Here is a 14398-nt window from a genome sequence, read left to right as displayed (position 1 = left end):
TCTCTCAAAGATATTCAGGAAAATATAATCAAACAGGTGAAGGAATTGAATAAATTATTTAAAGACATGCAGGAAAAATGCAACCAAACAGTAGGAAAAAAATGAATAAAACTGTTCAAGACTTAAAAATGGAAATAGAAGCAATTTACAAAAACATAATCTGAGACAATCCTGGAGGTGGGAAACCTACGGAAGAAAACAAACTAAAGACAAAAGCATCACCAAAAGAATTCAAGAGATGGAAGAAAGAATCTGAGGTGCAGAAGATATGAATGAAGGCATCAATAATCAGTCAAAGAAAATGTTAAACCTAAAAAGTTCCTGACACAAAACATCCAAGAAACCTGGGACAATATGAAAAGATCAAACCTAAGAATAGTAGGAATAAAAGAAGAAGACTCCAATCTCCAAGGTAGAGAAATTATTTTCAGCAAAATCACAGAAGAAAACTTCCCCAGCCTAAAAAAAAGATACCTACAAACATACAAGAAGCCTACAGACCACCAAATAGATTGGCCAAGAAAAGAAAAACATCCCATTGGCCCAGAAAATGATTAAAGACTTCCTAGAATTCAATATAAATGAAGGCACAACATATACAAACTTATGGGACACAATGAAAGCAGTACTAAGAGGAAAGTTCATAACACTAAGTGCCTTCAAGAAGAAATTTGAAACATCTCATTTAAGCAACTTAATGGCTCACCTAAAAGCCCTAGAGAAAAAAGAAGCAGACACACTAAAGAGGAGTAGGTGGCTGGAAATAATCAAACTCATAGATGAAATTAATAAATTAGAAACAAATGTAACAAGTCAAAGAATCAATGAAATCAAGTGCTGGTTCTTTGAGAAAATCAAGAAGATGGACAAACCCTTAGCCAAACTAACTAAAAGGCAGAGAGACACCACCCAAATCAACAAAATCAGAAATGAAAAGGGTGACATAATGACAGAAATCCAAGTAATCATTAGGTCTTACTTCAAAAAGCCTATATACCACAAAATTTGAAAATCTGAATGAAATAAACAATTTTCTTGATAAATTCCATTTACCAAAATTGAATCAAGATCAGGTAAATATATTGAATAGTCCTATATCCCCTAAGGAAGTAGAAGCTGTCATTAAAAAGTCTTCCATCCAAAAAGGAAAAAAAAAAAACAGGGCCAGAGAGATGGTTTCAGCACAAAATTCTACCAGACCTTCAAAGAAGAGCAAACACCAATACTCTTCAAAATATTCCACAAAAAAGAAACAGAAGGAACACTATCAAACTCCTTCTATGAAGCTACAGTCACCTTGATAACTAAACCTCACAAAGACCCAACAAAGAAAGATAATTTCAGGCTAATCTCCCTTATGAACATTGATGCAAAAATACTCAGCAAAATACTTGCAAACTGAATACAAGAACACATCAAAGATATCATCCACTATGACCAAGTAGGCTTCATCCCAGGTGTGCAGGGATGGTTCAATACAGAAATCTATCAATGTGATCTACCATATAAACAAACTGAAAAAAAAAAAAAAACACATGATAATCTCCTTAGATGCTGAAAAAGCATTTGATAAAACCCAACACCCATTCATGTTTAAAGTCTTGGAGAGATCAGGGATACCAGACACATACCTAAAAATAGTAAAGGCAATATACAGCAAGCCTCTAAACAACATCAAACTAAATAGAGAGAAACTTAAATCAATCGCATTGATATCAGGGACAAGGCAAGGCTTCCCACTCTCTCTGTATCTCTTCAACATAGTATTTGAAGTCCTAGCGAGGGCAATAAGACAACTAAGGAAGATAAAGGGGATACAAATCAGAAAGGAAGAAGTCAAAATATCACTATTTGAGGATGATATGATAGTATACATGAGTGTCCCTCCAAAATTCTACCAGAGAACTCCTACAGCTGATAAACACCTTCAGCAAAGTGACTGGATACAAAATTAACTTAAAAAAAATGAGTAGCACTCCTGTATACAAAAGACAAAAGGGCTGAGAAAGAAATTAGGTAAACAACACACTTCACAATAGCCACAAAGGACACAAAGTACTTTGGTGTGACTCTTACCAAGCAAGTCAAAGACTTGTATGAAAAAACTGTTCAGTCTCTGAAGAAAGAAATAGAAGAAGATATCAGAAGATGGAATGATCTCCCATGCTCATAGCTTGACAGGATTAACGTAGTAAAAATGGCCATCTCACCAAAAGCAATCTACAGATTCAATGCAATTCCCATCAAATTACCAACACAATTCTTTACAGACCTTGAAAGAACAATTTTCAACTTCATATGGAAAAACAAAAAACCCAGAAATCCCAAAATGATCCTGTACAACAACCGAACTTCTGGAGGTATCTCCATCCCTGATCTCAAGCAGTACTACAGAGCAATAGTAATAAAAACTGCATGGTACTGGCATAGAAACAGAATGGTAGATCAATGGAATCGAATAGAAAACCCAGACATAAACCCACAAACTTATGGACACATGATTTTTTACAAAGATGCCAAAACTATACAATGGAAAAAAGATAGCATCTTTAACAAATGGTGCTGATCTAACTGAATGTCTACATGCAGAAAAAGGCAAATAGATCCATACTTATCACCCTGCACAAAACTAAAATCCAAGTTGATCAAAGACCTCAATATAAAACCAGACACACTAACCCTGTAAGAAGAAAAAGTGGGGAAGAACCTGGAACTCATTGGCACAGGAGACAACTTCCTGAACAGAACACCAACAGCATGGGCTCTAGGAGCAACAAGTTAAACATCAACAAAGCAAGTAATCCAAATAAAAAATGCGGTACAGAGCTAAACAGAGAATTTTCTGAAGAGGAATATAGACTAGCAAAGAAACACTTAAAGAAATGTTGAGTGTCCTTAGTCATCAGGGAAATGTAAATCAAAATGACCCTGAGATTTCACCTTACACCTATCAGAATGGCTAAGATGAATAACCCAAGTGACAACACATGCTGGAGAGGTTGTGGAGAAAGGGAAACCCTCCTTCACTGCTGATGGAAATGTAAACTTGTACAATCACTGTGGAAATCAATCTGGCACTTTCTCAGACAATTAGGAATAGCGCTTCCTCAAGATCCAGCTATACCACTTCTGGGCATATATCTAAAAGAGGCTCAACTACACAATAAGGACATTTGCTCAACCATGTTTGTAGCAGCTTTATTTGTAATAGCCAGAAGCTGGAAACAGCCCAGATGCCCCTCAACTGAGGAATGGATACAGAAAATATGGTACATTTACACAATGGAATACTACTCAACCAAAAAAAAAAAAAAAAAAAAAAAAAAGGAAATCATGAAATTTGCAGGTACATGGTGGGACCTGGAAAGGATCGTCCTGAGTGAGCTGTCTCAGCAGCAGAAAGACACATACGGCATATACTCACTCATATAGACATATAATACAGGATAAACCTACTAAAATCTGTACATCTAAAGAAACTATTCAAGAGGGAGGACTCTGGCTAAAATGCTCAATCCCCATCCAGAAAGGCAAAGAGGATGGATAATTGAAGAAGGAGAAAACAGGGAACAAGTTAGGAGCCTGCCACAGAGGGCCTCTGAAAGGCTCTGCCCTACAGACTATCAAAGCAGATGTTGAGACTTATGGCCAAACTTTGGGCAGAGTGCATGGAGTCATATGAATGAAGTGGGAGATATTAAGACCTGGAGAGGACAGGAGCTCCACAAGGAGAGCAACAGATCCAAAAACTCTGGGCACATGGATTTTTTTTGAGACGGATACTCCAACCAAGGACCATGAACGGAGATACCTAGAACCCCTGCACACATGTAGCCCACAGCAGTTCAGTGTCCAAGTGGGTTCTATAGTAATGGGGACAGGGACTGTCTCTGACATGAACTGATTGGCGTGCTCTTGATCACCTCCCCCTAAGGGGGGAGTAGCTTTACCAGTCCACAGAGGAAGACAATGCAGCCACTCCTGATGAGACCTGATAAACTAGGATCAGAGGGAAGGGGAGGAGGACCTCCCTTTTCAGTAGACTGGAGGAAGGACACAGATGGGGAAGAGGAAGGAAGGGTGAAGTTGGGAGGGAGGAGGGAGGGAAGTACAGGGGTTACAAAGTGCATAAACTGTAATTAATAAAAATAAAAAGTAGTAGGGGACCTCAACACACCCCTCTTACCAATGGACTTATGGAGACAGAAACTAACGACAGAAATAACAAAACTAACCAACATTATGATTGAATTGTAACTAACAGATATCTACAGAAAGTTGCATCCAAACACAAAAACAAAGAAACAAAAACAACAAAAAACCCTCTTCTCAGCACCAATGGAACCTACTCCCAAACTGACCACATACTTGGACACAAAGCAAGCCTCAACAAATACAAGAAAATTGAAATAACACCTGTATTTTATCAGATCGCCATGGATAAAATCTGAACTTCAACAACAGTAACAACAGAATGCCACAAGCTAGTGGAAACTGATCAGCTCTCTACTTAATGACCACTGGGTCAGAGAGGAAATAAAGAAATTAAAGACTTTCTAGAATTAAATGAAAATGAAGGCACATCATCCCGAAACTTATGGGACACAATGAACACAGTGCAAAGAGGAAGGTTCATAGCACTACGTGCCCTCATAAATAAAGTGGAAAGAGCTCATACTAGCAACTTAACAGCTCACCTGAAAGCTTTAGAAAAAAAGGAAGTAAACACAACCAAGAGGAGTCAATGGCAAGAAACAATCAAACCAGGGTTGAAATTAATAACCTAGAAACAAAGTGAGCAATACAAGGAATCAATAAAATCAAGGGCTGGTTCTTTGAGAAAATCAAAAAGATAGATAAACCCTTAGCCAAACTAACTTAAAAGACAGAGGGAGAATATCCAAATCAACAAAATCAGAAATGGAAAAGGGAATAATACAACAAGAGACACTAAGGAAATACAAAGAATCATTAGATCATACCTCAAACCTAGATGCCCAAAATTAGAAAATCTAAATGAAATGGATGATTTTCTTGATAGATACCACTTACCAAAGTTAAATCAAGATCAGGTTAATAATTTAAATAGACCTAAGGAAATAGAAGCTATTGTATTTTGACATTAATATTTACTATTGGTAAATCTTTTAGTAAAGCTGAGGTTAATCCTAAACAGCTGTTTAACCAAATCACCACACAGAGACTAGGATTTATTTAGTCAACCTAGAACACAATGCTGGGCAATAGTTACTCCACCCTAAACCTCCAAGGCCGCAGTTTCATACCATTCAGATTCACCCATTATACTTGCTTTTAGTGATATCTTAGGTCCGGTTCATTTCTCGACATCTTTCTAAGATCTCTCCTCCAGCCTCTGCTCTCCCAGCTTCTGCTCCTCCACTTCTCCTCCTCCTCTGCCTCCCACTCCTTCCTGCCCTCCTCTTTCTTCCTCTCCTCCCACTCTGAACCAGGATGTCTCACCCTATCCTCTCTATTGCTCAACATTGTGGCTGGTTGTTTTAATTGACATTTGAGAGAACAAATGGTGGCATGTTCACACAAACTTGAGACAGGTGATGCTTAGAGTAAGTATCACAATGCAATGTCCAGATTGAAACCAGATAATGGAGGAGAGAAATCAGCATTTGAATGAACAAGGGTAAGGTGTATACATTCCAAAAGAATATTATACCAACAAGAAGCAGTCATCAAAAGCCTCCCACCCAAAAAGAGCCCTGGGCCAGACGGTTTTTGCACAGAATACTACCAGACTTTCAAAGAACAACTGATATCAATATTCCTCAAGCTATTCCACAACATAGACACATTGCAAAACTCATTCTATGAGACCATAATAACCCTGATACCTAAACCACACAAAGACCCAACAAAGAAAGAGAATTTCAGAGCAATCTCCCTTATGAATATTGATGCAAATATACTCAATAAAATACTTGCAAACCAAATTCAGGAACACATCAAAAATATCATCCACCATGATCAAGTAGGCTTCATCCCACGGATGCAGGGATGGTTCAACATACAAAAATCAATCAATGTAATCCACCATATTAACAAACTGAAAGAAAAAAAAAAACACATGATCATCTCATTAGATGCTGAAAAGGCCTTTGACAAAATCCAACACCCCTTCATGTTTAAAGTCTTGAAATGATCAGGGATACAAGGCACATACCTAAATACAATAAAGGCAATATACAGCAAGCCAATAGCCAACAACAAGTTAAATGAAGAACAACTTAAAGCATTTCCTCTAAAATTAGGGACAAGATGAGAGTGCTCCCTCTCACCATATCTCTTCCATATAGTACTTGAAGTTCTAGCTAGAGCAATAATAACACAAGAAGATCAAGGGGATACAAATTGGAAAAGAAGTCAAAGTATCATTATTCACAGATGATATAATTATAGTATATATAAATTACCCCCAAGATTCTACCAGAGAAATTCTATTGCTGATAAACACTTTCAGCAAAGTGGCTGGATACAAAATTTACTCAAAAAAGTCAATACCCCTCCTTTATACAAGCAACAAAAAGTATGAGAAAGAAATTAAGGAAACAACACCCTTCACAATAGCCACAAATAATATAAAATATCTTGGTGTAACTCTAGCCAAGCAAGTAAAAAATCTTCATGACAAGAACTTTAAGTGTTTGAAGAAAGAAATTGGAGATTGTAGAAGACAGAAAGCGCTCCCATGCTCATGAAGTGCTAGGATTAATATAGTAAAAATGGCCATCTTGGAAGGGGAGGCAGACCTCCCCTATCAGTGGGCTGGGGGAGGGGCATGGGAGGAGAAGAGGGAGGGAGGGCAGGATTGGGAGGGGATGAGGGAAGCAGCTATCGTGGCATACAATGTGAATAAACTGTAATAAATTTTTAAAAATTAAAAAAATTTAAAAATGTCCATCTTACTAAAAACCATCTACAAATTCAATGCAATTACCATCAAAATTCCAACACAATTCTTTAAATACCTGGAAAAAACAACCATTAACTTCATATGGAAAAATAAAAAACCAAGGATAGCCAAAACAATTCTGAACAATAAAAGAACTTCTGGCAGTATCAACATCCCTAATTTCAAGCTATACTGCAGAGCAATAGTAATAAAAGCTGCATACTACTAGACCGACAGGTTGATCAATGGAATCGAACTGAGGATTCAGAAATAAACCCATACTCTTATGAGCACCTGATTTTCAACAAAAAGCCAAAACTATACAATGGAAAAAAGAAAACATCTTAAGCAAATGGTGCTGATGTAACTGGATGTCTGCATGTAGAAGATGCAAATAGACTAATTTGATTGGGTATTTTAAATGCCAAAATAGATCAGTTGCAGACACACAAAACTGCTAGTTTTGCCTTGTTCTGTATCAGGACTCATTGGGTTGGTCAGTTTTGTGGCTGAAGCAAGAATTTGTCCTAGGAAAAAGTTTGAACTCAATAAAATGTCCTAACTAGGGAGCTAGAGAGATGGGTCAACTTTTAAGAGCACCGGCTGCTCTTGTAGAGGACCTGGGTTCAGTTCGCAGAACCCAGACGGTGGCTCACACCCATCTGTAATTCCAGGTCCAGGAGATCTAGCACCCTATTCTGGCCTCCTTGGGTAATTTACACATGTAGCATACACATATGCATGCAGGCAAAGAACTCATATGCACAAAATAAAATAAATAAGTCTTAAAAATTAAAATAAATAATCCCCAGAACTCAAATGAGAAAGCACATATCTGCAATCAATGTTCCTATAGCAAGAGGGGCCATGTAGACAAAAGGAATCCTGGAAACTCACAGGTCAGCTAGCCTGAAGATGCCCTGTTTTTAATAAAGTGGAAGATGAGGAACAAACTTTGAGGCTGATCTCTGACCTCCATGCATATGCTATGGCATACACATACATGTAACACACATAGAAACATGTACACATGAACAGATCACACACATACAAACACATCACACACACACCATATACTCACACACACATACACACACCTACACACTCACACCCTACATACACACTCATAAACCCTGCAAAACCACAAACACAGATGCCCACACACATTTACACAAACACGCCACGCACATACACACAAACATACCACAACACACACACACACACACACACATACACAGCACAGCACAGGACCTAGTAGGAGTACTGTGTGCCAAACAATAAAGTTTCTGAGTTAAGAGAGCATGTCCCAATATGTTTCCTTTACAAAGAATTTCAACATACTCAGTAATATTTGACAAAATTCCAAAGACAAAACAAGTTAGTACTTGTTCTTTTAGGATTTGTTTGCTTGCCTGACTCAGGGTCTCACATTTCAGCCTAGGCTGCCTAAAATTACTTAGTATAGGCTAGCCTCAAACTCTTGGCAATCCTCCTGGAATCACTGATACCTAAGTGGACCATGAAAGCATATGCTAGGTAGGAGGTGGATTTGAATTCAAATCTGCTGTCAGCATAGCAACATGAACCTCACTACTGGGAAGTCAGTGGGAAACAGGCAGTGTTGGACCCAGTTGCTGTGCATTTATAAAACTTTCTCTGGTGTTGAGGAGTGATGAAATATCAGTGGAAAGAATAGTGAGTGTGACCTATAGGGCATGTCATTTAAAAATCAGTTGCATTAGGGAGTCTGACTCAACACAACTGCCAAGAAAAGAACAAGAGACCCCAATGGACTATTAAAGGCTAAGTATGGAGACCAGAAGAAGGAATTGGAAGTATATAGAGGTTTTCATCTTGAAATGATTGTACAGGGAAAGCTGAGTACCAGGACCAGGCTAAATCATAAGAGCAACAAACTATATTCCAGGCATGATGGAGTCTTAGGTTAGGATTCACAATGCCAGACTACACCAACTAAACTCCAGACAAAAATATTGGAAATATTTTTTAAAACATCACACATATAGAAACAAAAAGAGACAGATCTGTAGTTTGAGCAGAATGGCTTCATTAGAGACACTGCTAAGACATTGCTGGAAGAGAAATTTATAGCATTGAATGCACATGGTGAGAAAGATACAGAGCAGAAACATCAGCTTCCACTTTAAGAAACGTAGAAAAGGACAAACCAAACTCAAACAGAACAAAGTAAGTAACAAAGATTCTAATAGAAATCAACTAGCCTAGAAATCAGGAGAAAAACAGTGTAACTCAAAGTTGGTGAGTTAATAAAAAATGAAATTAGTAAACTTTATTCTTAACAGGAAAAGATATGGCATAGAACATCAATTTTTGTAATAAGAAATAATATATCTACTGCACAAATATTACAGAAAATATTATAAATAACATTATGAGAATAAATTCAAGAATGTATGTTAAATGGGCAAATTGTTTGATAAGTTGAAAACTACCAAGCTCACTCAAGAAGACAAGGGTAGATTAATGAGCTGTCAGTCACCTCAAGTAGCTAGATATGCAGTAACAAGCCTTCTAGCAAAGAGAATTTAAGCACAGATGTTTCCACAAATAAATCCTACCGATCATTTAAGGAAAAAAAGGCTGTTTCCACAAACTCTTCTAGAAAACTGAAGAGATGTTAGCAAGCAGAAAGCTATTCAAGGGGGAGCATAGGTGTCCAAGTTTGCTTTTCATTGCTATGATTAAACACCATGACCAAAACTAACCTAAAGAGGAAAAGGTTTATTCCATCTTACAACTCCAAGATCATGATCTGTCACTGAGGGAAGTTGGGACACAAGGTCAGCCTGATGCAGGAATCTGGAGGTAGGAACTGAAACAGAAGCCATGGAGGAATGCTGCTTACTGGCTTGCTCTCGATGGCCTACTCAATTTGCTTCCTTGCACAACCCAGAACTCCCTGACTACAGGTGGCATCTTCCACCATGGCCTAGACCTTCCCATATCAAACATTAACCAAGAAAATACCCCCACAAACCAATCTGATAAGGGCAATACCCTGATTGAGATGGCTCTTCTCAGATGACTCCAGCTTGCATTAAGTTGACAAAAACTAACCAGCTCTAAGGGGGAAGAGTACGTATAAAAAGGACTCTCAAATTTCTCCACTCTGCCTTGGTTCCTGAGACCAGATATTTGCCAAGGTGGTTGGTTATCAGCTCTGCCTAAAATTAGATAAGTTGGTCTGACTTCGAAAATTATTGAGATAGCAAAAATGCATGTAAAACATCTAAACCTGGCACAGCACATGTAAACACGTGTGGAAGAGGCACTGCTCATTTATCCCACTGTCTAGATTTCAGTTCAGGCTTCTCTCTTCCACCAGCCCTGCATGACCAACAGGTACCTAACAACAAGCTATGGCTTCTCAGCTGAATATTTGTAAATAACTCTTGCAGATTTCTAGGGTAAAAAGAAACCCCTATCATCTTACTCTCACTCACATTCATTCATTTTGTCTCTCCATCCATTTCCCCTTCTTCCCTTCTTCCCTTTTTTCTCCCTCCTTCCCTTTTTTTTCTCCCTCCCATTGTCTTTCCTTCTTGTCTTTTTCCATGAGACTTCCAAATACTCTACTACTGAACTATATTCCAGCCCCAACCACAGTCTCTTGACTAAAATCATTAATTATGGAGGTAAATCATGAGGGCATGAATCCAGCCACATGGTTGTATTGTATCTGTAATCCTAGCACTGTGGAGCTAGACACAGGCAGATCCCTCCAGCTCAGTTTTACTAGATGGTGATCAGCCATTTTTTACTAAATGATCAGCCAGTTTTACTAAATGGGTGAGCTCTATTTCCAGTGAAAGATACTGACTTTTAAAAATACAGTGGAAAACACTAGATGCCAAACTCCAGACTCCACGTGTACACAAATGAGCATCTACAAACATGTGCACACACACATATACATACACACCATATACACAGATGTGTTATGACACTTTAACAATGATTACTGGCATGTTAGATGGAACTGCATGCAAATGCCATTTGTTGACATCAAAATTTTCTTGGTAACAGGAAATGATACAATCTAATCTAAAAATATCTGCTCATCCCATCACACTGAGGACACTTAAAATAGTTTCAGATAAATACTTTTACATTCACTGAGTGTATACTATAAAACTTTGCTGTTGAAGTGAGGAAGCTGAGGCCCAAAGGTGAGGTCCCCAGAGCAAAGCCACAGAGCTCTTAGGGTGACCATAGGGAAGGGTGTGTGTCAAACCATGGCTCTGGAGTTGGTGCCCTCTTCCATTAGGTAGCAGTATTTTGTTTGGAAGTGCTGGCACACAGAGGTGACCCAGGACTTCACAGTCTAACCAGCCATGTGCTAAGGCTGACCTGTCTTCCTGAACTCCCTTTCTCCATGGAGCCCACTTCACAGACTGGCTAGCTGAGGGCTGTAAGTGTAGAAAATGGCAGGCCCTGAAGAGACCTGAGGAGACCTAAGGGACTTGAAGGGACCCATGAACTCCTGAAAGAATTTGGGGATCTACAAGATAATGAGAGGTCACGATGGAACTTCAGAGATCCTTAGTAGACCCCAGAGGACCTGAGGGGACTTGAGAGGGACTGGCGCCGCTTAGGCACCTCAGGGCTGCCTCTGCCATCTGGATGGCAGTGAGGGGGGCGGGTGCCGACCTTTCCAGGGTGGGGATCGCTTACTTCGGCCCATGATGCTTCTCTGGATCGCTAGTCAAGGAAACCCTGCGACCAACAGGATTCCCTTCAGCCCCTCGCAGCTGTGCCTCTGCGTTTAGGACGCAATCCGGTAGTCATGGCAACAGGGATTCTATGGCAGCCGCAGGAGGTCAGGAGGCGCTGAGTTTCCGGCTCTCCAAAGAGAAGCCTGAAAGAAAGGAGTGGCCTAGCTCCACTGATCCTGACAGAAACCTGTTTCCTGTCCACCAGCTGTGGCTTTCCTTGGGCTGCTTTTCTTTCACTAACTCAGTCGCCAGCCCACATCAAAGAATTGCAGGGAGCTCTTACTGCCTAACTGAGGCTGTCCCCTATGGTGTTTTCTGCCTGGTTTCTACCTATTCTCAATCTTATTTGGCTTGTTAAAAGCCCCCACTATATTAACTAAAAATGTGACCTTACACATCTTTAGCATCTATCTCCGTGTCTGTAAGACAAATAATAACCTTAAACAAACAAACAAAACTTTGTGAAGCTTAAGTAAAATATCTGAATTGAAAGACTTGTTTTGTTTTGTTTTGTTTTGTTTTAAATTATTGTTTAAGAACTTAAGACACTTTTTTAAAAAGCGGGCTCATTATCTATTAGTTAATACCGTTAAATTACAACCTTTTAAATCATAGCTCTATATTCACTCGCTTCCTACAATTATATTTTCTAAACACACTACCCATTATCCCGTCCCACTTCCCCTACGTACCACCCATTTAATTGTTACGCATAGAGGTGTCCTTTCTACAGCCCTGAACGCATTCCTGGTTTCTCCCCTGACCCCACTTCACCAAGTGTCCAAAGGCTCTAAGAAAAGTTGGGTAAGACTAATATTTCAACTTCAAATGTTCAGTCGTAACATTTAATGTGTTACAACTTAGTAAACAAATTTATGTATGCCATAATTGCAAATGTAAATATAACTCTCCATTTGCTTTAAAAATGCAATTTGTGAAAGGTTTAAAAAAAACATTCTAATTACAATAAACCAATATGGTGTGTGGTTCTTGATTTGTGTATTATGTTTACATTTTAAAAGATTTATTGAGCATTGCTAAGTGCAAAGAGATTTAAGATTTCAAGAGGTGCCTGTTCAGCATTTGGTGTTGGGTATTATCAGGCTTGGCCAGGAGTAGATGAGAGGATAGATGTGGCATGGACAAGAAAGTCAAAAGGTGTGGCATGAAGGAGGGGCAGGCAGGTGATGATCACCAGTTTGGCCTTGACTGAACTTTATAGAGTAGTTTTCAACAATAATCTTGAGAGAGTAGATAAGAGCTAATGCACCTCACTGGCCAAGCCTGAAGAACTGAACCAGAGTGGTGGGATTTTAGGCACCATACCCCTTTGTTGGGAGAAGTACTTTGGACTTCCAAGGAGATGCTCAATGGTGCTCAAAATAAATTTAGCTGTCATCGTCTCTACAAATGTCTAAATCTTAGTTCCATGGGGGGGGGTGTTTTTGTTGTTGTTGTTTTTATCAGAACAAAGTAGTGCATTAAACATATGATTCAAATCTACATGTTTATCTCTTGTCACTAGACAGAAGACTCCATCTCTGAGAGGTACACCTTCCCCATTTCCACCTGAAGACATTGGCAACATCTCTGGCTGTGCCACTGAGCACTGAAGTCAGATTACTCATGGAAATGAAGTGTCAAGAGCAGCAAGACTATGCCAAATTTACCTCTGCTTGAACTTGGGAGTTTTGACAGCAGGGGTATATAGAAGCTAAGAGGATCCAGTTTCTCAGAAGAAACTGGTAGGGGCGTCTTTAAGGTAGAAATGTGAGTTTCTAAGATAACAAAAGCATGAGATCAGATTCAGTATAAAGGATTTCAGGACTCTAGAGCAGTGATTACCAAACCTTCCCAATGCTCTAGGGCTCCTCATGTTGTGGTGACCCCAACCATAAAAATATTTTGTTGCTACCTCATAACTATACTTTTGTTACTATTATGAATCATAATGTAAATATCTGGTATGCAGAGCACCTGATATGTGGCTTCTGTGGGGACTGAGACCCACAGGTTAAGAACCACTGCTCAAGAAAAGAACTTTTGTAATTCAGGTGTCTGGACATATTAGCTCTGAGCATTTATTCACACCCTTATACCCACTCACTCTGGTTGTTGCACTTTACTCTGAAGCCCTCTGCTTGTGACAGAGATGGATGTGTTTTGATTCTCCTGGAAGTTTGCCCCAGAACTTAATCTCCAATGTAAACAGTATTAAGAGGTACCATGAAAGTAGATTAGGGACATGCTGACAATTTGACAGAAGCAGTTACCCCCCTTCTACCCCTCCCATCCCTTCTATCACTCAAGGACACAAGTTGTCCCTCCTAAGGGGACACGGTGACAATTTTATCATTTTGAAAACAGGGGCATAGAACCCATTGTTGCCTTGATCTTGGATCATGAGTAAGTAATGGGTGCTCTTGACAAGCAACAGATATTGTGTTATAGAAGCAGACATAGACATGGACTGGGCTTGGAATTTTCCTGTAAACTTTGATGTCTGTGAGATTGAATTATTCTATTCCTTCACTCGTAAGCAATTGAAAGCTGAAGCATCTACCCTGATTTTAAAACTCTAATGGTTACAATTCCTCAAATGTTTTTAAGCAAAGCATGCTCAACCTTGCACACATGATTTGAGATTGCTAACTCACTAACTCTCACAGAAGGCTTCAGACGCAGATCATGTTATTAACAGAATATAATAGACAAG

At 39.1% G+C, this 14398-nt stretch overlaps 1 protein-coding gene across 1 annotated transcript in view; it reads right to left on the bottom strand.

The window, feature by feature from the left end:
- Positions 1-11717, bottom strand: part of Dnaaf11 (dynein axonemal assembly factor 11) — a 139346-nt gene extending 127629 nt beyond the window's left edge. The window contains exon 1 of the mRNA XM_055626549.1: positions 11642-11717. Within this exon, the coding sequence (XP_055482524.1) occupies positions 11642-11651 (10 nt within the window). The 5' untranslated portion in view covers positions 11652-11717. The remainder of the gene's footprint in view (positions 1-11641) is intronic.
- Positions 11718-14398: the final 2681 nt, after the last annotated feature.

The sequence above is a fragment of the Psammomys obesus genome, unplaced genomic scaffold (assembly GCF_907164565.1).
Source record: "Psammomys obesus unplaced genomic scaffold, mPsaObe1.curated_primary_1811, whole genome shotgun sequence".
In the NCBI taxonomy this organism is placed as follows: Eukaryota; Metazoa; Chordata; class Mammalia; order Rodentia; family Muridae; genus Psammomys; species Psammomys obesus.
Note: the sequence above shows the minus strand (reverse complement) of the source record. Positions and strands in the feature narration are given on the sequence as shown.